This window comes from Hippocampus bargibanti, linkage group LG20 (genome assembly GCF_051943395.1).
Source record: "Hippocampus bargibanti isolate YZ-2025 linkage group LG20, ASM5194339v1, whole genome shotgun sequence".
NCBI classification, from domain to species: domain Eukaryota; kingdom Metazoa; phylum Chordata; class Actinopteri; order Syngnathiformes; family Syngnathidae; genus Hippocampus; species Hippocampus bargibanti.
Genome location: NC_142753.1, coordinates 567,184 through 592,868, shown reverse-complemented (window position 1 = coordinate 592,868; position 25,685 = coordinate 567,184). Strand labels below are relative to the sequence as shown.

Here is a 25,685-nt window from a genome sequence, read left to right as displayed (position 1 = left end):
CGATCCATTTTGTCACTCTCTCTGTCGTCTGCCTGTCTCTTTAATGTTTAAACCATCTCCCCTAATTGCTGCGTTCTTGACCAATCACGTGGCTTTAAACGAAGACTGGGGGCGGGGCATAGAGGACAAAAAAAATGTCGGCAGCCATTTTCTTTTTTGGAGAATGCCTTCATCTCTGTCTGTCTGTAACCCCCCCCCCCCCCCCTTCATTGCTGCGTTCTTGACCAATCACGTGGCTTTAACCGACGACTGGGGGTGAGGAATAGAGGAGCAAAACAAGCCGGCTCTCATTTTCTTTTAGAAGAACGGGCTTGTTCGCGAACGACACATTACCCATTGTGGCAGCTCTGTGTGTATCCTGAAAAATACTTTGTATGCCAAGGTAAAATTTTCATACATTTAACATTCGTAAACAGATAAGTTTGTAAGCCAAGGGTTCGTTCGTAAACCGAGGTATCACTGTATCTCCTGTATTTATCTCTCTTCTTGCAATAGCATGCCACTTAACAAATCACCTTTTTGACATGTTGATCGGAACGGGCTCCAGTCACTGTATGGAGTGACCAAACAGTCTCTTTTGCATGGCAACAAGCAGGGCCTGACTGTATCTGGACGCAAGCTCTCTGGACACCTGAAAGAACGGCAACAAATACAACAAAATTGACAAGTCACTCACCAAAACAACTGGAGTGTCCGTGGAAGTCCACTTGATGGCAAACTACAGTATATCTATCTATCTCTCTCTATATATATAAAATTCCATGTTCTTTAGTGAGAGTCTTCTAATCGCGGTCACAGGTGGTTAAGCCCCGCCACCCCAGACTCCGCTGACATCCTGTGATACAAATTCACCATGCAGCATGGAGCTGTAATCTGGAAAATGGTGCCAAAATAACAACATTGAGTCATTTCCATACACCACACGGGGGGCTGGTGGGTTTGCTCAAGCGGAACTGCTCTGCTGCCAAAATAATACCTTATGACGAATAATTAAATACATCATCCACGGTCCCAGGAGGGAGTTTCGTAGAAGAACTAGAAGCGGATGTTTAAACACAGTTGGCAAGGAGCTAATTGTCTCTGCCGCAACAACATGGCACACACACACACACACACACACACACACACACACACAAATAAATAAATAAATATATTATAATGTGGCATTGACTAACCAGAAAGGGAGAATGATAGTGTGACATTAAAATAAGGGTGGGTATTAAGAGGGAGCGTGTTTTACTGACACAAAAAAACCAAAATGATCCACGTGCATTGTGCCGTATATTTCGCATGGTTAAGGCGCACCTAAAAGCAGTGTCTGAAATAACGTCTGCCCGGAAGCCCGTGATGTGCAACTTTTACGTCAGGCATACAATTTACAGAATGTCTCCGCCTGGGTGGCCGACAACTTTTTGAAGAAAAAAAAAAAAAAAAAAAATATATATATATATATATATATATATATATATATATATATATATATATATATATATATATATTTTTTTTTTTTTTCAAATCCAACATTTGCTTTATTCCGATTTCGAAATCTTCGTTCAGTTTGGATATTTTAGAATTCCGGTTTGTTTGGCAATTTGCATACTCGGCAGCCAATCAGAAACCTGCATCGAATAACTTTGTGCTTCCGGGTGCATTTGCATATCATTTTCCAAAGTAGACACACAGAGAACACAAGAAAAATGGATAAGTGGTTAGGAATCAAGCTCTCCCGGCAAATTGGCCTTTTCATGTTTATTATGTTTGTTAAAGTCATTCTAAGTGCCTTGCACGCTGGGTCCGAGAGGACAGTCATTTCATCCGTGCTGTATGTCATGCATATTAGCATATTTGACAATAAAGCTGACTTTGACTTTTGCCTTTTAAAACAAACCTCAGGCCCAGAAGAAAGATTCAAAAGAAGCTAACAAAATGTATGACGCTACAAAGCGGAAACGGACATGAAAAGCATTGTGGACAAAAGAGTTCACGTGGCTTGTAGCAGATGACGCAACGCCAACATTGCATTGTGCAACATGCTGAACAGTGTACAATTTATGCGTCTTGAGAAACATGCAGTTTTTTTTAGATGTGCCATATCTTGTGGTGACCCAGCGCGCCTGCCAAATTTTTGGAATGAATGTGCCCCCCCAAGCAAAAAACTTTGCCTGCGCTATGCCATCACATGAATAACAATTGTGCAGTACATACAGCAAAAATGAAATGACACACACAAACAAATGTAGTGCATGATTCCAGGGTATCTTACTTTTTGGGAGGAACCTGGCCCACGTTGACCCGGACACACATGACTTTACGAGTCTGCATTCCGACTGAGCATGAGGAATCATTTTGGCGTGCGCGGCTAATAGACGTGTTGGTGACTGGGACGGAGGAGTCCTCAATGCACTGTCCCCATTGGCCCGTCTGCCAATGGTACACAGTGCAAGGGTGGTCGTTGCACCCCCTCACCTCCTGGAGGGCGCTGATATTGGGGCATACGATTCCACCTATGGAAGCACACGTCAAGCATCAGTTTATCTTTGTCTTTGGAAGCCGGTTAGAGTCAACAATTGTAAGAACTGTTCACTTTCTTTTTACAAAAAGCATCATGACATTATTGAACAACTTGACGAATCGCGGGCAGCAATCAGGGAAGCAGAAGAATGGCTGGAAAGCTTTAAAAGACAACCGACACCATATTTTTGTTTCCTGACTGACATCAGAAAAAACTTTTAGAGCATCTAAAATACCCAAACCACGCAGGCTGAACACCAATAAAAATGACTTAAAGTGTCCCAAAACTGCCACAAAATGAGCTCGTAACTGGGCAGATTCAGAAAGTCCCGCCCCCTTGTTCGTGACGTCACGCCTTCACAAACTGTCTTGCTCCAGAATCAAAACGATGGCTTCAGAGAGTTCAGATTCGGAGAAGATGCTTTCTTGTTATATGATTCAAATAGTTCTGAAGAGGAAAGCATCAATGTTTGCAATCGATTCAAGAAGTCCTTTCATATCAAGTCGACCCATCTGGACCCCAATGTAACGCCCAGAAAATGCACAAGATGGCGGACATGGGCTGATTTGTCTGCTGGGATTTTGTGTAAACTTATATCTTCTTTATGCGTGATCCCGCAATTGGCTGCGACACACAACGATTGACCATCACGTTCCTTTCGAGCACAAACAAGCACAATGTGTGTGTCTAAAGGCAGCTAGAGATGAACTCTTTGTTGATTTTGACCTCTTTGGAACAAGAAACTGACAATGGAGGTTTTTTATTCCCCCTAGGGAAAAATTGATAGAGATAAGATGCCCCTCACCCCCAGCTCCCCTGGAGCTGAATGTCAACACAAACCTGGAAGCTTAATATGGTCCCACGTGGGGTGTGCATTTGATGTGACCTTCTTCACTACAAAAGGAATGTCATTAGTGGCCACTGTTACCTTTGGACCAGAGAAACCCTGAGGAGCTGGTCAGCCATTACACCGCACCTTCCCCCCCCCCCGTCACTGCACACCCCCTGAAGTAACTGAATGACATCTTATAGTCCATCACTGATGGACAAGAGAAAGCCTAACCAAAATGATGGCTGACCTCTGTGAAATGTCCTTCATGGGAAAAAAAAAAATTGCATGAGAGATAATTATATTTCACCAGTTCGAAATATATCAGCTGGGGAGCTCATTAATACATAGCCCACTCACACCGCTGTGGTAATATGTGCTGATTAAAAAAGACAAATGTAAAATTCCCTCTTATAGGCTCCACGTGAGATATAGCCAAGATCCAATTCTTTCATCACTTTGCTGCTGTGAAATGTAAATTTCTCCACTGTGAGACTAATAAAGGCATATCCAATCCAATCCAATCTACACTACAATTCCAACAAAATGGATCGTTGATGAGCTGCATATTGACCGGGCTGTCCTCTTATTCAGAAGATTTGTTTCAGGTACAGTATTCTCCTTCAGAATGAGCCTTTGTTTATTTAGATAATATTAGTTTAATATAAAAAAACAACAATAAGAAGAATCGACCAAATTTACATGAACAAATAAACTAATAGGATTCGATATAAATTCATATGGGGGAATGTTGAGTTTCAATCAATTCAACCCATTAAACCACTGAGCCAAAAGTAAAAAAAAATAAATACATACACAAACTATAACTTGGATACATAAACTATAACTCGGATCTTATATTACGAACTTTTCATCTTACGAACATCAAATTTATGACAATTAAACCTTATAATAAGCACTATTTTCATAATACACACCCACCACGGCTGGTCCATCAAGCACACGACCTTCGGATCTGGCGGAGTGATCTTCGGCGGAAGCACACGACCGAAGAGCGCTGCAGCCGGCGCTACTTTGCACACCCCCTCTCATTGAATGCACACGTCGATCGCCTACTTGGAGCTTTTTGCAGATAATTTTACGATGATGGGACCGGAAAAAAACCACCACAGGCTCGTGTTCAGCCCAAGAAGACACAAAATAAAATCACCGTCGCTGAGAAGGAGATAATTGAGAAACATGAACGAGGTGTGCGTTTGTGTTATTTAGTGGCCGAGTACGGCTATGCTAAGTCAACCATTGCTACCATTCTCCGGAACAGAAAAGCCATCAAAGGTGCGTCTGTTGCAAAAGGTGTTTCTGTGCTCTCAAAGCGACGGTCTCGGGCAATCGAAGAAGTTGAAAAACTTCTGTTAATTTGGATTCACGAAAAGCAGCTATCTGGCGACAGCGTGAGTAAAGCTATTTTATGCTAGAAAGCAGGGCTAATTCACGCCATAATAAAGGCAATGTTGGCAAAGTGGAATGCTGTGCAGGCTTTTCCCGAACAGTTCCATTCAGAAAAGACTGTGGCTATGACAATCATCAACATGATGAACGATAATGTGATGCCTGAGCTTCGTAAGACCTTACAAGTCAGAAAGTAACAGGTGTCAATTAAGAGGTTTTTAATCAGCAAAAATGATGAGGAGTCTACAAAGATAAAAGAAGAGAAGCCACACCGGAGGTTAAGTTACCAACAGTCCTTATGGAAGGTGACTCTCCTTCCATAAGCCATCAACGGCCATCAAAAAGGTCAATAAAACTTCATTTTACAGCACAGTTTATTTCTTTAATTACAGTCCTCATGTAATGTGCCTCTCTTTCCAAACAGCAATTCCCTTTGACCTTCGACCTTCGACCTCCAACACCATTCCATCAAGCCATAAGTGACCATCACAAATGTAAATAAAGTGACTTTATGATACAATGCAGTGTATTTATTTCATTACAATACAATTGCGCATTTATTATACATAGAATAAGCTACGTTGTGTGTAGTTTTAAGATTTATTTAGTTGAAAAGTATATTTTATGGAAACCCGGGAACGCATTATTCCCATTTTAATGGTTTCCTATGGGAATTTTTTTTTGAGATACACAACTTTCGCCTTACACACTCTGTCTGGGAACCAATTAAGTTCGTAAGTTGAGGTCTCACTGTATATATACAGTACAAGGAACATCCAAGTTACGGCCGGGTCCGTTCCGACAAACCGGTCGTAAGTCAAACGGTCGTAAATCAAAACACATTCAAAATGGCCGATGCGAGGATTCTTCGACAGAATAGTATACGATTTCAATCTGTTGTTTTTAAAGAACGTTTTCTATTGAATACTATTATATACCAAACTGCTTACAGTTCAATTATAAATCTGATAACTTTTAGTGTCATTTTTATCATTTCGTATTGTACTTTATTACTGTGTTGTTCTGCTGACCCAAATACGCACGGCTTCCCACATATACTGTTGAAAAATGTCTGTCCCTGCTAGTTTTCAGTAACTGATGAAAAATGTTCAACAAAATATTAGCAAAACCGAATCAGTCTCGAAATTATGATGAACGCTCTTGATGTTTCCGAATGTACGAAATTCAGTTCAGGAAGTGATGAAGCCAAATGTGTATCAGTCTGTCAATTTGTATGTAATGTAAATTTCTCCACTGTGAGACTAATAAAGGCATATCCAATCCAATCCAATCCAATCCAATCCAATTGTCATAATTGAAATACTTCCTTAATCCAAAATCGACTTTGTTGGTGTGAACATGCCAGAAACAGCATGTCGCACAACTTGTTCCCTCAGTGTGAAAATAGCTGTTCTCATCATTGTGGGGCCCAAAAAAAAATTGGGAGCACTGCCGAGACAGGCGCAAACCATCTGTTGCCCCCCTCCCACCACCATCACCACCACCACCATACCCCCTTCTCCTTCAGACCACCAAGGTAAGAACATGTCCGATCCTGTTATTAGCATTAGCACTAGAAGGTTGACCTGTAACACACACTGTTATGTGAATAATTCCAGCATGTTTTACATCAGTGATCACCAACTGATGGGTCGGGACTGAAAGTGTGTGGGTGGGTGGTGGACAGCGACTAAAAAGTTACATGAATTCTTACTTTAGGCTGCTGCCAGAAAGCGGCCATTTTTGGACGACCTGGTGAGTGACGTCCCTCTGGACTTTGATTTTTTGTTTTTCCACTCTAACGCTGAGGTCATCTCAGGGAAACAAGAAGGCGAGTTTTTTTATTAGTCATCTATTAGCTAGCTAGCTAACTTGATCTATTTGAGTTATTCCCGGTTGAACGGGGTCACCATTGCAGAAAAACTCATCATGTGACTGTAAAGTGACCTTGAGAGTTTTGAAAGGCACTGATGAATGAAATGTATTATTATTATTATTATTATTACGCTCGTCGCTTGCCCGTCGCTTGAACAAAATTGCACTTGGGCTAGCAGAAGACATATGTAGCGCAATGCTAAAGGTGGTAAATTAAATTCACTTTGAAATTGAAGTAGAAACATATTGTATGTGTATTTTTATCAACTATTTAAAAAAGGCTTGCTGTAAAAAGTAACTAAGTTACCTTATTGATTGATTTTAAAAAGATACATTACATTCCGAGCGTTATCCTCTTACCCTCTCCTGCATTGTAGGCCAAAATGGACCGAGCTCTGGTCTGCTTGCCTTCTGTATTTTTTCCAGAGCAGGTGTGGGAGCAGAGGGACCACTGGGTCCAAGTACTGAGGGCACAATCCTTTGGGCAAGGCACTTCACAGATTATTGGCATGGGTAGGATGGCATCACGGCAGGGTTGTCTCTCCACATATTCACCTGGTGACAAAAAGGTATCACGTTAAAGTACAACTGACACCATTTTTTCGTTTCATACCTGACATCAGAAAAATGTTTTATAACATCTAAAATACCCAAAACACGCAGGCTGATATTTTTAGTCAAATGCAAAACACCAATAAAAATGACTTAGTGTCCCAAAACTGCCACAAAATGAGCTCGAAAATGGGGAGATTCAGAAAGTCCCGCCCCCTTGTTCGTGACGTCACACCAGGGTACTCCTTCACAAACTGCATTGCTCCAGAATCAAAACAATGGCTTCAGAGAGTTCAGATTGGGAGAAGATGCTTTCTTGTTACTCATCCAGTTATGAATATGATTCAAATAGTTCTGAAGAGGAAAGCATCAATGTGTGCAATCAATTAAAGAAGTCCTACTGTATCAATTTGAGCCGTCTGGACTCCAATGTAGCGTCCAGAAAATGCACAAGATAGCGCACAAGCTCCGTTGGAAATGGGCTGATTTGTCCGCTGGGAATTTGTGTAAACTTACGCCTTCTTTATGCGTGTTACTGCAATTGGTTGCGACACACAACGATTGACCATCGCGTAATTTATGTAGTTTTCCTTCTAATTTAGTGATCAACATAGTGTTTTCAGACGAAAAAAAAGGACCCAAAATGCATTGTGTGTCGCTTTCTCGGTCAGGGGCGTTCCCTCCGTGACGTCACTTCGGGCATCGTCATCAACTCGAAAACAAGACGTCGTGAATATTCCGCGCGAGTCTTAAAACATAAGATATAGCTATATGCGCTGGAATCTTTGTAAAATACGCTCTGGGAAGTCATTTAAAGTGATTTTACAAATTATGGGCACAACTTGTCCGGAGGCGTCGGTTGTCCTTTAAAGACCAAGCCTTAAGCCAGACTTGGATGAGGCATGAAAATAAATCCATTAGCAAATTGTCAGAGATATGACAGTCAGACACTGTGGACAGAGACTCTGAACCAAAAACATTGTCCCTACTGCCGGCAGGAAACGCAGTCGTCAATGACATACGTCTGAATTCTGCGCCCCTCTGCCAAGCTATTTATTGAGAATACATGCAAATTAAAGTGATACATTAGTAAAATATAGTTTTCTTGATTAGCATACCACGCCTCTGGACGTTCTGAGCACCAACAGATGTAAGCAATAAAACATTGTGTTTCCCATGAACTGATAAGTTTGTAAGCTGTCTAATGACCTCTTCCTGTGAAAAAGAGTTTGAAGTCCTAAATTACCCCTGTGATAAAAGACTTCCCCAGGTCGTAAATGACCGCTGTGAGGCTGGCCGTTTACATTGCTGTGTCAGTTGACCCGATTCACCCCAGGTTGCCCATGCTACACTTGCGTATTGAGTCACAAGTGTTGACTAAGCATACAACAGCATGAAACTTTTAAATATGATAACTTCTCATTCTCTATCACAAATGCAACCATTATTGAGTGAGATGTGCAAGCTTTCAATTTATCCAATCGCTGAAGCATCGTGGACATCTCATTGTCAAGGCTAGCAAGAATGTCATGTGTTGTGAACGAGACACATTCACACAGACCTCGGGGGGAAATAACAGATCCATTTTCATCAGGAGGGGACAGCAAGAGATCAATAAGGTTGCTTTGAGGGGAAACTGCAGGGTGTCCTTGCTGATGACGCTCGACAAGAGAGGAGAACAAATCCGTTATTGATAATGGCTGTCATTAAAATGACTGCCTGATGTCTATCTAATTCAAGATGCATTTTCCATTTTTAGGAACTGCTTCAGGTGACTGACAAATTATCTTCAATTCTGAGGTCATCTAAAGTCTAAAATAGCTGAAAAGAAAAAACATTCCAAACACGAAGTAAATACAGTGATACCTGCGCTTACGAATGCTTTAGCTCACGAACTTTTCGTGTGAATATAATCTTGGCATACGAACTAGTTTTCGGCAGACGAACCAAACCACACAGGTGGCTGGCGGACTAGTTTTCGTCACCACCTTTCTTTGAGTGCAGACGTGGTTTGTCATAGAGTGGAGTACTTCTGCTATTATGGATCAAAAAAGACCCCACAGGCTAGTGTTAAGCCGAAGAGGACACAAAAGAAAATGACGGTCGAGCAGAAGAAGGAGATCATCGAAAAAAACGAACCAGGTGTCTGTTTGTGTGACTTAGCGTCCTATTACCAGTATGCTAAGTCGACCATTGCTACGTGTGGCTAAGGGTGTTTCTGTGTTGTCTAAGAAACAGTTTCAGGCAATAGAAGAGGTTGAAAAACATGTGTTGATTTGGATTAACGAAAAGCAGCTAGCAGGGCACCGTGTGAGTGAGGGTATGATCGCAGAGAACGCAGATAAATGTCAACAAACCATCACTGTTGACACATTGAACTTGAGGATTTCGTATTCCTGGTCCACATTCCCTCTCGTTATCAGGGATGCACTCTTCCAGCTTAACCACAAGCCAGTCATAGCATTTGGGCTCTTCACATGGTATTGCTTCCACCAAATGTGGGCAATTTCCTGTCCCACCCGTTGGATCGTTGATGATTTTCCGCTTCCTCATTTTGAAACCTGTAAAAGAAAACGCAATAACATGAGAGTGAAATTAACACGCCAGAATCACCTTCTTTCCAAAATATTTATTAAAACTAGGCCTTTGGTCCTTAGGTCTAGGTTTTACATATATTTTTAGTTTTTACTACCCATGTATTGGTAATTTCCCTTGATCCAGGTCCTGGGATGGGGGAGCCGTTAAGTAGCCAAGGTCACTCACCACCTAATCCACACTTCTGCTCAAACCAGATAACACAGCGGAGCTCAGGACGCCTGCAGAGCTCGGGTTGAGGCGGCCCTGTCCGCCTTTTGATTTATAGTATTTGTCTTTATGCTCCCTTAAAAAGCTTTATTGAATCAGGTACTATAGCTTTACATATATTGCAAAGTGTCCATCAACCCACCGATGGAGGATTTAGCTCAAAGCCATGGAGCCGAAAGGAATACATCATCAAAAATGACGCTGTTATCAGGAATTGCTTCCATTCGGTCATCGACATGCAGTCAGACTTGCGGCGTTGTAAATTGGCTGATCGGAATGCTGTGTTGTTATGGAATGCACAAACATTGGGGAAAGAATCGTGGGTTCGCGTCTTGCTGATTAGTCCATCATTTTAGAATTAGTTTTATTTATTTATTTTATCCATATGACTTATTTAATTGACACGGTGTGTTAATCAAAACAGGAATTGACAGTGTCACTGCGCCAGAATTAGCATAAATGCTACTTTTTAGCCCACACGTGTTAAAGTCAAGGCCTGAGGGCCAAATCTGGGCCGCCACATCATTTTATTCGGCCTCCGAAAGTTTCATGATGCGTGTTACAGTCCAAACCCAAATTTTGAATTGTCCCAGGTCAACCACAATAATAGCCATTATTTTATTACTTCAAAGTGAGAACTAGTTAGTTAGAACTAGTTAGTTACTCATCAATTTGTTGTGCGCTCTAATATGTGGAGGGGATGAAACATTCTAAGGGCTTCCCCAAATTCATAACGGCCAACGAGAGAAACCTTAAAGGACAACCGACACCATTTTTTTTGTCTCCTAACTGACATCAGAAAAACGTTTTATAGCATGTAAACTACCCAAAACACGCAGGCTGATATTTTTAGTCAAATGCAAAACCCCAATAAAAACGACTTAGTGTCTCAAAACTACTTCAAAATGGAAATGGCGAGTTCCAGAAGGTCCCGCCCCCTTGTTCATGACATCACGCCAGGACGTCTTGCCTTGCTCTACAATCAAAACAATGGCTTCAGATTGGGAGAAGATGCTTTCTTGTTACTCATCCACTTATGAATATGATTCAAATAGTTCTGAAGAGGAAAGCATAAATGTTTGCAATCGATTAAAGAAGTCCTTCCGTATCAATTCGAGCCGTCTGGACTCCAATGTAGCTCCCAGAAAATGTACAAGATGGCGCCCAAGCTCCGTTTGAAATGGGCTGATTTGTCTGCTGGGAATTTGTGTCAACTAGTATCAAATAGTGGTCTTGGTGCAACACATAACGATTCTCTATCGCGTTATGTATGTGTTTTTCTTTTAGTTTCGCCATCAACACGGATCAACACAAAGTTTTCAGACCAAACAGGTACCCAAAATGCAGTGACGTGCTGTGAGGTTCATGGCTGGTGAGGCACTGACGTCATCACAGTCAGATTTACAAACATGAACTCTCCAGAGTAGCTTATTCACCATTTGATTGACAACCGTTAACGTGTTTTGTTTAAAATGTCATGTCAGCATTCTTTATGTAAACTGGCATATAAAAAAAGAATTAAAAAACACGTGATTATCGTGTTACCTTTAACTAATAAATCAAGTCAATGCGCCGCTCCTTCTGAAGAAAGGCATCAATAACCTCTTTGTAGAAGCTTTCCTTATCTTTCTTCAGTTTTAAAAGTCTCTCTATTTCTTTCAATTTAGATATGTAATCCTCCATTCTGAAAATAAGGCCAAGCAACACGAAAAAAATGACTGGATGGTTGCACTTATCTTGCTCACTGTTTACTGTAGCTTGCTCTTACTAATTCTATTATTCTGTAGCCAAGGAGTAGCAAGAAGAATGTCTGTAATCACCAGCGCCCCCTGTCATGAGGCAGGAGAACTGTGTGCCTCACCTATGCACACAGTTTTGATCAAAATAAATAAACAGTAGTATAGTGTTTATAAAGTACAGTGACTCTACATCATATACACCAGCTAAAGTGTAGAAATTTAGTTCATATACTAAAAGTTTTGGAACACTATAATAGCGATATGGAGAGGGACAGCAATGCGGTCTCACTGCAGAGCGAGCCAGCAGTTAGCATAGTGATTGCGCAATCCACGGTGAGGCTCAGTCGGCTGCTGCCTCACCGCTCGTCTCTACTTAGTATTTGAACGGTAAATGTGAAAATTCAGCGATTTTGAAAAAAAATAATCCAAAAATGGTGAAGTTAAATGGAAATAAATGAACTTTAAAGTACAAATCACGAAATAAATATAACTGTTTAATTTATTTTGTCATTTGATATTTCCATGATGACAGGTGAGGCACAGCCTCACCTGCCTCCCCTGACTGCACGCCACTGCCAAAATGCATTGTGTGTCGCTTTCTCGGTGAGGGGCGTTCCTGATTCGACATCACGTCAGGAATCGTCACCAACTCCAAAACAAGACTTCCAGAATATTCAGCGCGAATCTTAAAAGGTAAAATCTAGCTATATGCATGCGTTGAATCTTTGTAAAAGACGCTCAGTAGAAGTCATTTGAAGTGATTTTACAAATTATGGACACAACTTGTCTGGAGGTGTCGGTTGTCCTTTGCCCCTAGCAAAAAATGAGTTTGACACCCTAGTTTTAGCCCCAGTTCCAGGATGTTGAAAAAAAGAAGACTGTGTCTGTTTGCAGCTAGCATCATGATCTGAAGAAGAAAAAAATGTGGTTTCAAATCCCCTCGCTTGTCACAAGCTGTGTTTTATCTGCTGCCGCAATGTGGCTAATACATTTTAAATTGCTGTGGATTAAGATGAAAGATTCCAACCGAACTGCGAGGTGATCACTAAAAGGGGACTGTAGCATACCTGGAGTGTCAGGTGCGACTGTTGAGCCTTCTGGAGGTGTCATGTGCTTATCAAAAAATACCCTGAGGAAGGAAGGGGCCTATCTAAAGCCCCTGATGGAACAATGACTCTTCACCAGCCTCGAAGATGCTGATGCTGATGCTGATGATGAAAGGCGTTTTATCATGAAATCGTCTCAACTCAACTCGACTCTACCATTTTCTTGTGGTGGATGCTGTCAGTCATTCGCTTGATTTGTTTTGTGAAACAATAAAATGCAACAGTGGCTTGTGTGGCTTGTGTAGTCGGACGATGAAAGGCTTTCTGATTCTGATTTATTTGTATAGTTGGTTTTTACTACATCTGCATAAAAATGCTCAAGAAACTTGCCCATTTTAATTGTGGCCCAGGAAAGAGCAGATGTTTTGCATATACGAATGTGTCAGAGATGTTCGATCGGACACTGTGGACAAAGACTTAAACCCAGAAAGATTGTTTTACTGCCGGAAGGAGATGCAATCATTCATGACAGACGCCTGAATTGCTGCTACTACTACTACTTTGCTGCTGTGAAATGTAAATTTCTCCACTGTGAGACTAATAAAGGCATATCCAATCCAATCCAATCCAATTCTGCAGCCCTCTGCCAAGCTATTTATTGAGATTATATGCAAATGTAAGTGATACATCAGTAAAACATAGTTTTCTTGATTAGAATACCACACCTCTTGAGTTCTAAGCACGAACAGCTGTAAGCAATAAAACATTGTCTTTTCCATGAACTGATAATATTTGTAAGCTCTTCCTGTGAAGGAGTTTAAAGTTGTAAATTACTCTTGTGATAAGGAGTTTCCCAGGTCCTAAATTCTGTCCGAGGCCAGATCTCCTAGATGAAGATGACAGTTTAACGAGCTATGTCTGTTGACCTCAGATTGACCCCAGGTTGTCTGTGCTTCAATTGTGTATTGGAGTCACACATGTCCACTAAGCATGAAACTTTTAAATGTGATAACTTGTTATTCCCCATCAGAATGACATGAAGATTTATCACAGATGCAGTGATACCTTTCTTTGCCGTTTGATCCTGGCAGTTTTCATAGGTGCAGGGTCCCCAGGCACTCCAGGATGATACCTCACATTCCACCGGACAGTTTATATGGCAGAGCTGGGTGGTGTTGGGAGGAATTCCAACACACAGATTACTGTTCACTGGCCGTAGTGCTAAACGGGAGGAAAAAAAAAGAAAGAAAAACCACATCATGGCAGGGGAAATACACCTCACTGGTTGCTGAATCAAACATTTAATACGGGGGAGAGAGAAAGAGAGAGAGAGAATTGGATAGGTAGGTTGCTTGCTTGTTAGCTAGCCAGCTAGATGGCTAGCCAGATAGCTAGAGAGTGAGATAGCTAGATAGAGAGATAGCTATGGGTAGATAGATAGAAAATATGCAACTGGTATAACTAGTGTACCTAAAATTGTCATTCTACATATGCCCCACTATTTTATAAACATTTATGCAATCCAATTCCAATTAGCATGTACTCCAAATTGCGATGCTGTAAATTGCAAATTCATCCATTGCACGACAATAAAGGCTTTCTTATCTTATTGCATCATATCGTCTCATATCTTATGTGATCTGTAAACCACACTTCAATTTCCCAAACCCACAATAGCCAGGTTTCCACCTGGCCATCAGTGATTACGTATTAATTTCTTAAATTAGCATAAATGTTATGTTGGTAGCTTTCTCGCAGGCTTAGAACAACGCCGGTTGACTTTCTGCAAGGTCGTTAGGCTGATGAATCATTATAGCTGTGCCACAACAGGACATTCAGATGTAAATTACCTTCTTCTTGGCTCAAAGCGCATCTTTTAATGCTATCGGTGAAATGGGTGTGCATTTGACATGACCTTCATTGGCCATTTAACAGGACAAGTGAAAGGTATTTTAAAAAAACACATCAAATGAGCAACCACTAAAAATACAAATATATTAATTTAAATAGTGGTGGAAATTTTGAAAGTAATCCACACGTTTTTACATCTGCGAGATTCAAACCATTAGTATATGATAGTCCACAATAATAATAATAGTCATAATAATAATAATAATATTATTATTATTAATTATTATTATTATTATTATTATTATTAGTAGTAGTAGTAGTAGTGTTGTTGTTGTTACGACTACAGTTTTGTAATAGTAATTGTAACACTACTGTACTATAATTGTACGATATCAAGACAATCCCTGGCACTTTCTTCTTTTTATTCTTATCATTATTTTTGTTATTGTTATGGATGTTGTTGTTATTAAAGTATTGTAATAGTAATTGTAACAGTACTGTAATGCAATTGTGCAGTATCAAGACAAAACATAGCCCATTATTCTTATTCTTGTTATTTTTTCTGTTGTTTTTGTTGTTGTTATTACAATATTGTAATAGTAATTGTAACAGTACTGTAATGTAATTGTACAGTGTCAAGACAATGCATAGCACAGAGTCAGCCCATTTATTGGTTTCATTCAGACTTGTTTTTCGTTCTACCCCACGGTGTAGCTGCCACTGCCCACCCACAGAAAAAACACTTATCCTGTGACTAGTCTGTGTAAGCTCTCAGTCGTACAGGAGTGGTCCCATTTATATATCCCTAAGGATATATAAATGATACGACCAGTCAGACTTTAGTTCGCTGACGAAGCCTCTTGGATAGGAGGCGAAACGTCCGAAACCTTCACTTTTGTACAGATGACGGCTGAAGAAACCTTCTCATCGATTATCCTGTGACTGTAAAGTGACCTTGATAGTTTTGAAAAGCACTTCTAAATTAAATGATTATTATTATTATTATTAGTAGTAGTAGTAGTAGTAGTAGTAGTAGTAGTGGTGGTAGTAGTATTAATATTATTGGATTGGATTTGCCTTTATTAGTCTCTCAGTGGAGAAATTTACATTTGACAGCAGCAAAGTGATGAAAGGAATGAAAGTAGAAAAACAAAATACAGGAGCTGCTGGAAAGGCAGCCACTCTTGTGGCGCCGTCTTGAAAAAAAACCTACATAACAAATAACATGATATTATTATTATTATTATTATCCAGTTGCACATATGCTGATATCTAGATGTTATACTGCATTATGTACTGTGTACAGTTCTTTTTTCCAAGACATTTATTTTCATACATGCGATATTTTGTTTCTCTTTTCAACCCCCACCGCCTTCAATTTTCCTGCTGGAGATTGAAAATGTCCCCATTGTGGGACTAATATTATTTGTTTTTTCTTTACTACGCCAGTCAAACTTTATTAATGGACAACATTTATGCAATCCAAGGAATAGACAGCATCAAATCAGCTTTCTGACAACTGTCGCGGCTCAATATAACCTCACTTATAAGGCGCACTGGATTATAAGGCGCAGGGTTATCTTTTAAAGAAAATTAAGGCGCTTTATAGTGCAGTAAATACGTTTTTTACCCGATGTTCAGACAGTAATTGCACTCCAAATCGTTGACACCTTGTATGTCACACCTTCTTACTCAGACTGGTTGATTTTCCGCAGAGGAATGTTTCATTGGATGACGACAACCTTTGTTCTTCTTCTTGTTCAGTCAAACAGCTGCATACAGCCACAACAAAGCTTGATGAATGGAAAACACGTGCACGTGCTTCGTGCACGTGTCGTCAAGTGCTAACCTTGACCAGGTAACACTGTGCCAGTCCACCAGATGGTCTTGGTTTCATTGTGCTCTACTTCCAGCTGCCAAATTCGACTCCCCCTGAGTCTGGTGGCTGAGCAAACATCAACTTTCGTTCCATGTTAGGCTCAGTGGCATCATCGTGGTACAATTGTTACAACCCCGATTTCGGGGTTTGCTCTTCCCGGTGGCGAGATTGTTTCTTTCAAGGAAAAGAGATTGTGGAACTCTTGAAGTAACATCTCCATTCATCAGTATGCTATATCAATTATTCAAAATGACATGGTTTCCCATGAAAAATGGAAAGGTATATCTATGATGACAATTATTAATTCAGGACATTTGCAAAGACCTTGCACTGGCAGCTCCCAACCCCTCCTGCCCACCCTGACAGCACTGGCTAGCTCCTTCAGCCAGAGACTGTTGAACCAGCGCTGCAAGAAGGAGAGGTACCGCCGCTCGTTCCTACCGACTGCTGTCAAGCTTCTCAATAATCACACAATGTGGTTGATGTAATACAGCTACATATATCAATATAGCTTTCTTGATACTTGCACAATGTACAGTTTTTTTTTTATGAAACAGTTTTGCACATTTACAGTATACATCTCAGTCTGCTGATATATTTGTTTTACTATGCGTAGAATCTCTTGTTTTCCTATCATTTCACCCCCCCCCCCCCACCCCATCGCCTTTCAAATTACTGCTGTGGACTACAAATTTCCCCATTGTGGGACGAATAAAGGTTTTCCGATTGTGATTCTGATTCTCGACAAGCACGTGGTGTCTTTGAACCCAGAAATCTTGTATCCATTTTAGGGCTTCTATTTTGTTATCATTTATCCGCTTGTATTTGTTCTCTGCTTTGTGGCTTGTGTTTCTATTACATTTCTCCCTTGCAGCATGACACACAGCAACAAGCATTTTGCTACGTGTTTTATTTCGTTTACGCAAGCACAAGTCCAACATGAATGTAAAGTAAGTATAGCTCATATTCCAGGGAAGTTGGGAGGTTAAAATGGATTTCAAAATGAAATACAATGGTTTGCAAAGTATTTTTCAATTTAAAGTTAATTCAATTGAATGCATCAAAAATCTGAGATTTTTTAATAATAAAACAAGAAAAGTTTATTGTTTTTGCTCATTTTAAATATATGGTGCTACACACATTTTTAATGAGAGACGGGTCTGGACTACTGGCAGCCACTCAAACACTTTCCAAAACTCCAAACTGTTGCAACAAATACTGAAGGTGGTTTTACATTGTCCTCGTGAAATGGGCTGGGATTTGCTTGAAAAAGAAGACATTGCTTAGAATAACAGAATCTGTATGTACCTTGAAACTTCAATGGTACTTTTTAACTTTTTTTGTGGATTTATTCATAATCTTTTCCCCAGTTTTCGTGTGATTATTTTTGAAATTATTTCATTTCTATCAATGTTGCAGGATATGTCTTAGTCCGAGAGAAGACCAGTTGATGTACAGTGACACCTCGATTTACGAACACCTAGGCTTACGAACCTTTCGGTTGACGAACGTTAAATTTCTGAAAATTTAACCTTGGCATACAAACTATTTTTCGGGATACACACGAAGCGCCACAATGAGTGATGTGTTGTTCGAGCACGAACCCGTTCTCCGAACAAGAAAATGGCAGCCAACTTGTTTTTGTCCTCTATTTTCCACCCCCAGGCTTTGGTTAAAGCCACGTGATTGGTCAAGAACGCAGCAGTGAGTGGGAATGGGTTAAACATTAAAGAGACAGGCAGACGACAGAAAGAGAGTGAGAAAATGGATAGAAAACAGTGAAACTTGTTTCAACTTTGATAGTTCAAAGGCTGTGTGTAGACTGCAAGGTTAAACTATCCCATCAATCAGAACACAATTGATGAAGAACTAGGTAAAATTATCACAGAGAAAGCACCCACAAGGCATCATTCCTCAAGATGGTGAAAGAAGAAGGCTACGTTCCTCATCAAATGTTTCATGCTGATGAAAGCTGCCACGCCATTCCATTAAGCCATCAAGGACCGTCACAAAGGTAAATAAAACGACTTTATTATTATTAAGTACAGTTTATTTCTTTAATCATAATACAATTGCACATTTATTATACGTAAAATAAGTTCTATTTTGTGTAGTTTTAAGGCTTAGAAAATTAGAAAGTATAACATTATGTTTTATGGGGACCTGGGAACAGATTATTCTCATTTTAATGGTTTCCTATGGGAAATTAATTCTTGGCATATACACTTTTCGCCTTACACACTGTCTGGGAACCAATTAAAACACATTCACACATTTGAGCAGGTTGCCTTAGCAGGTGGAGCTGACACGGTGTCACATTTCATCCTGGCAAGTCTTTATAGCTGCAATGATCGAAGGTGTGAAACTCAATGTCGTTATTGGAATTGGCAATGTGAAATGTGACACTGCAAGAAAAAAAGTGGGTGGCTTGTAGAAAGCAGATGACGTGAGGAATGTTCCAGTCGGATATGCCAGTTGTGCTTCCTTGCCCAGATGGACTGAGATTTATCATGTCAATGAATAAGCACATGCATCCGATCAAGCCACTTCCAGCCTCCGTAAAAGCAGCGACGCTACCAATTGATTTTTCAGCTGCCGTCGACTCAGCATGGGTTTTGCATGCATATTTGCATATATTAAGTAGGTGACGTCTCACAATTAATAAAACGGGAAAACCAATTCAATTCTCATCTCTGGTCCAGACATGGATGAGAAAGCGACTCACCAGATGTTATGGCTCAGATACGTGTGTGTGCGCATGTGCGTGTGTGTGTGTGTGTGTGTGCGTGTAACACATGCAACACTGAACAGATGATGTAAAAGCTCCTGAACAACTATTTTGACTGTCTGACAGATTTCACAGATGTTCTCCCATCATCTTGTTTGAAAACGCGTGCTGATGAAAGCGCTTTTGACGCCTACCTCTTGAAGGTCGTCGCCAAACAAATGCTCAGCTTCCCTCGTGTTTATTTTGGCTGCCACAAGCTGTGGCAGATGTAGAGTTGTGAAGCAGAGGTTTTTTATACACACACACACACACACAGCTACAGTCTGTACATATATGTACAGTGATACCTCGGCTTACGAACGCTATAGCTGCCGAACCTTTCATTTTACAAACATTAAATTTGCGAGAATATAATCTTGGCATACGAACTAGTTTTTGGCAAACGAACCAAACCACTCGGAGCGCCACAGACAACTTTTCGGAGAGTCACAGGATCGGTCAGCCGTTGGTTTCACTGTTGTTGGGCAGCCGCCTGTGATTCACATGATTTGGTCAAAGGCTTTGATTTCGGAAGACGTCCATTCCCATCAGTGTAGAAATGTAAATGGTCTACAAATTACGATTTTATTATATTATATAATTTTCCAACTACAGTGTTTCCTCGGCTTACGAACGCTTTAGCTTACGAACGTTTCGCCTTATGAACATTGAATTCGCAAGAATATAATCTTGGTAGACAAACTAGTTTTCGGCAAACGAACCAAACCACACGGAGCGCCATGGCGGAATAGTTTTCGGCGGAAGAACACCAAACCACATGGTCGAATAGCGCCTACTTTTCCACACACACTTTCTCTGAGTGCATACACGGTTTGTTATCAAGGATACTTTTGCTGTGATGTGACCGAAAAAGACCCCACCACAGGCTAGTGTTCAGCCGAAGAGGAAACAAAACAAAATTACCGTTGAACAGAAGAAGGAGCTCATCGAAAAACATGAACGAGGTGCGTGTCTGTGTGACATAGCGTCCCAGTACCAGTACGCAACGTCGACCATTGCTACGTGTGGCTAAGGGGGTTTCTGTGTTTTCGAAGCAACCATCTCAGGCAAGAGAAGAGCTTGAAAAACTTGTGTTGATTTGGATTAACGAAAAGCAGCTAGCAGGGGACAGTGTAATTGAGGATATTATCACCGAGAAAGTGTGGCAACTTCGCTCGGATATCATCAAGAGGCAACTACATCAACGACCATCACAAAGGTCAATAAAACAACTTAATTATACAGACCAGTTTATTTCTTTAATTACAATACAATAGCACATTTTTATACAGAAAATAAGCTATATTTTGTGTGGTTTTAAGGCTTATTTAGTAGAAATGTTTAGTAGTTAGCTAGTAGTTATGTTTTATGGGGACGTGGGAATGGATTATTCTCATTTTTAATGGTTTCTTATGTGAAATTAATGTTTGGCAGAAAAACTTTTCACCTTACACACACTTTCTGGGAACCAATTAAGTTCGTAAGCTGAGGTATCACGGTATTTAGAGATATATATATATATATATAGAGAGAGAGAGAGAGAGAGAGAGAGAGAGAGAGAGAGAGAGAGAGAGAGAGAGAGAGAGAGAGAGAGAGAGAGAGAGAGAGAGAGAGAGAGAGAGAGAGAGAGAGAGAGAGAGAGAGAGAGAGAGAGAGAGAGAGAGAGAGAGAGAGAGATTTTTATACTTTTGCTTTTTTTTTACTTTTTTATATTTGTATACTTTCTGGGAACCAATTAACTTAACCAATTAAGTTCGTAAAATGAGGTATCACTGTATAATCTGCCCAGTCCCGAGTTCATTTTGTGGCAGTTTTGGGACACTTGAAGTCATTTTGATTGGTGTTTTGCATTTGACTAAAAATATTAGCCTGCATGTTTTGGGTATTTTAGATGCTGGAAAAGGTTTTTTTTCTGATGTCAGTTAGGAAACAAAAAAAAAAGGTGTCGGTTGTCCTATAACTGAAAAGAAAGCATCAAACGCGAACCTTATAGTCTTTTTCAAGCCAAAATAACTGTACAATATATGAATTGAAATCCGATCAACTTAAGGACACTTTTAAAAATCACTGCACACTTTCTGTACAGAATAAGCACCATTGAAAAATCGAATGTACACAAGAGGACTTGAGTTGTGGCTTGTCAATTACCTTCTTTGCTTTTGAGAGAACTGAGATGGGATGAGGTGTCTTGGCCGGCCAGGATGCAGTAAAGCTCGCGAGATTGAATGCCACCTCCACACAAGCCAGTTTGGTTTCCTCTGCGGCGGTCCTGTTGGCTCAACAACATGTCCACCCTGCATTCCGTCCACTCGGTGGTCTTCCAGTTGTAACTGTGGAAAGACGTGGAGATCTCCAGCTCTGAATCTGAACGTATTGTGTCTCCCACTAAGAAATGTTTGTGATCAATTTAGATGAACTAAAAGATCGAAAGCAATTGTGTACAGTTTTGCCCCTTGGGCCGTTAGGCCTTCCCATAGTTTTATGTAAATTTGAATCAACCAGGAAAAAAAGTGTTCACGAGGGGATTGTTCATTATGCCGATGTTTGCCTTGGACATTTTCAAAGGATTGTTAAAAGCTGACAAAAGCAAACGTCCTTGTATCAGTTTTAACAAAACACCATGGAAAAAAAACACTTCTGAGAAAGAACTAAAGAGAGCAAAAAACGAACATGCATCTATCTATCTATACGTACGTACGTACATACATACATACATACATACATACATACATACATACATACATACATACATACATACATACATACATACATACATACATACATACATACATACATACATACATACATACATACATACATACATACATACATACATACATACATACAACTAATGATATATATATATATAAAATATATAAAAACAAATTCTTCAGCGCTATATTATATTTGTTTCTTTTTTCTTCTCTCGTTCATATGGTGTGGTTAAAATAAATAAATAAATAAGTGAAAAAGCAACGTACACAATGCAGGGTGGCACCATTTCTCCTTCTGGACTGCATTTCTGGTTCTCTTCCAATTCCGGACACTTAGCCCCTCCTCCAACGGGGAACTGACTCACTTTTCGCGTGCGGGTTTGTTCACCCTCGAGCCCGTTGGGGTCATGGCACTCCTTCGAGCAAGGCGACCATTCAGACCAGTCAGTCACTTCACAGTCTTTAGCGACAACACACGTTTGGGACGTCACTGGCAGCGACTGACGAGAACACAGGCTGCAAATGACAGAGGCAAAGTCTTCTGCTTAGACGTGTGTTCATTTTGACATGCGAGGTAATAATGCTGATCGATGTCCTATTGGTCCAAAATGCAGCTGCCTAACTCTTATCTGGTACCCCTAAGAGGGAGCATGTTATTCCTATTTTGGCATCCCTTAACTGGCTCCCTTTACATTTTATATATTTGTTATACATTTTTTGTTGCTTGAGTCATTTTATTTCTTTTTGCACTGCACTTTGATTAAAGTGTTGTTTTTTAAGTGTTCTATATATACATTTGATTTGAGTTGATTTCATCAGTGTGGCCGTAGGCTGCCATTTCAAACTCTGCTCTGATCCATACATTCAAATCGGATACATAAGCAAGATGACTTTTTGTCAGTTCAAGTGTTTTCTTCGCGTGTTAACTATTGCTGCCTCACCCGGGGACGACTCTGACTGCCAATGGAACCCCGGTCGCACTTAAACTGCTTTCGATCTGAAACCCCCAGGTCCTCCGGTGATGGATATGTCACAGTAAATCTTTTCAATTTGGTGACAACTCTTGACTGCCAAGTAACTCCTGTTTCGTAGTTTGTGCTATATACGATAAAAAATGGAGATATGTCTTTCAGAACGAGTTAAAAAGTAAGAGGAGACGGATAAACAACTTGTCTAGCGAACTGGAATGGAGTCATCATGAGAGGACAACCCATGCCTCTGGACAAGTTGCGTCCATAATTTGTAAAATCACTTCAAATGACTTCGACTGAGCGCATTTTTCAAAGATCCCACGGCATAGAGCTATATTTTAAGACCAGTGCCGAATATTCAGGAAGTCTTGTTTTCTAGTTGATGACGATGCCCTAAGTGACGTCACGGAAGGAACGCCCCTGACTGAGAAAGTGACACACAATGCATTTTGGGTACTTTTTTTAGTTTGAAAACTCAGTGTTGATTGTGAAATTAAAAGGAAAACTACATAAATAACACGATGGCGAATCGTCGTGTGTCACAGCCAAATGCGGGAACACGCATAAGGAAGGCGTAAATTGACACAAATTCCCAGCGGACAAAACAACCCATTTTCAACGGAGCTCGTGCGCCATCTTGTGCATTTTCTGGGCGCTGCATTGGAGTCCAGACGGCTCGAATTGATACGGAAGGACTTCTTTAATCGATTGCAAAGATGTATGCTTTCCTCTTCAGAACTATTTGAATCATGTTCATAACTGGATGAGTAACAAGAAAGCATCTTCTCCCAATCTGAAGCCATTGTTTTGATTCTGGAGCAAGGCAGTTTGTGCGTGGGCCAATCCTAACGTGACGTCACGAACGTGGGGGCGGGACTATCTGAATCTCCCCATTTCCAAGCTCATTTTGTGGCAGTTTTGGGACACTTGAAGTCTTAGTTTTATTGGTGTTTTGCATTTGACTAAAATAATCAGCCTGCGTGTTTTGGGTATTTTCGATGCTATAAAACGTGTTTCTGATGTCAGTTGGGAAACAAAAAAATGGTGTCCGTTGTCTTTTAAGCAAGGCTCTTCCCAGTTTTGATCATCATTTGAATTCCAACACAATCTGAGCCTGTCGCTTGAAACCATCATCGTCTTGACACCGGAGTATGACCAGCGTTCGTCGACTGAAATTTGACGATGAATGTGGCCTTTAACTTGAATAAGGAAACACATCGTGTATTGTTTTGATTTCTCTGAGGAAGTGATTGTCATTGCTCAGTGGCCTCCATTATAGCTGAACAAGTCTTGTCAGACAGAACGAGGCCATTTCACCTCCGAGCAAAGACCGCCGGAATATTGAACTCACTGAAGAGAGAAAAAAAAAAAACACGACTGTATATTTGTCTCTGAATGCTTTGACATACATTGATGAATGTCTATTGTATCCAGAAACATAAAAACATTTGTTTAAATTCAGGAAACTTGTCGGATTGTGTGATGTAATAATAATACTTTATCAACATCGCAGGTATCAGAATCAGAATCATCTTTATTGCCAAGTATGTAGAACACACAAGGAATTTGTTTCCGGTAGAACACGCTGCACTAGTATCGTCGTCAAAAAAAAAAAAACTGCTAAGTGGCACTATACAGTTCCATTTTGGCTACTGTTGAAAGAGTTCAATACTATGTATGATACTTGTGGGCCTCAATCTGCAGTACATATGCACCTAAAAGCTAGCAACCACTCATTTGACGACAATGAGGTTAAAATATTAGCAAAAGAAAATAGATGCTTTGAAAGGGGAGTAAAATAAGCTATTTTCATAAAACAGCAAAATCCTTCACTAAATTGCCATGGTGGGTTGAGGTTCAATTTGAATCGTTCCTACAAAACACTACTTAGGCTTAGTTATGCTGATGAGGTGATGCCGGATCAAATGGGACAATAGAATTAATCAGTGACGCCGCAGGGAGTAGTCATCTGCTCCCCCCAACCTGAGACCATAGGAGAGTCTGGCACCGTCACGTCTGGACAGTAGGAATATGAATATAGGGCCGAAACTACCAGCAAAAAGACTTTAGTTTGCTGATGAAGCTTCTCGGATAAGAAGCGAAACGTGCGACACCTTCAAAAAGAAGTACAGATGACGGCTGAAGAAACCTTTTCATCGTTAGATAAGAAACACAAACTTTATATTTGACCAAAAAAATCATAGTGTGCCTTAAATTTTTAACATGATCCATAAACTGACATTAGCATTTTGTGACAAGCTCCTTGAGGAATGACTGGAATTGTCAGAAAAGGTTAAAACCTTTTTCATGCAACATACAATCTGATAACATGATCCTGTTTACAGCCAACGCAGTGCGTCAAAGTGTTTAGTGAGAAAAGAAAATGTTGTCCCTGATGGAATGCATATTTTATTTGTAGGATATTTTGCAGCTGATGAACCAAATAGCTGTCATTTCATTTGTCTTTTTGGATGTCAACAAATCTGCACATTTTGACTCCAACCAAGGAGAGTCGCACCACTTCTTCTCAGACTGACAAATTGAAAACGTTTATATTTTCAGGCTGATAGAGATTAGACAGAATAAAATTGATCATATTTTAAAAAGTTTCATGTTATATGCTTAGTGAACGTGTGTGACTCGAGTACACAATAGGCCCACAGTAAAGGCGCAGATGGCCACAGTCAATTTGAGTGAAACAGACACAGCCCAGTTAAACTGGCATCTTCATCTAG

At 40.3% G+C, this 25,685-nt stretch overlaps 1 protein-coding gene across 1 annotated transcript in view; it reads right to left on the bottom strand.

The window, feature by feature from the left end:
• Nucleotides 1–25,685, bottom strand: part of thsd7aa (thrombospondin, type I, domain containing 7Aa) — a 94,796-nt gene that overhangs the window by 33,233 nt on the left and 35,878 nt on the right. Inside the window, 7 exon segments of the mRNA XM_089022822.1 lie at nt 516–631; nt 2,264–2,504; nt 6,987–7,181; nt 9,536–9,739; nt 13,834–13,989; nt 21,414–21,595; nt 22,247–22,495. Of these exon segments, the coding sequence (XP_088878948.1) occupies nt 516–631; nt 2,264–2,504; nt 6,987–7,181; nt 9,536–9,739; nt 13,834–13,989; nt 21,414–21,595; nt 22,247–22,495 (1,343 nt within the window).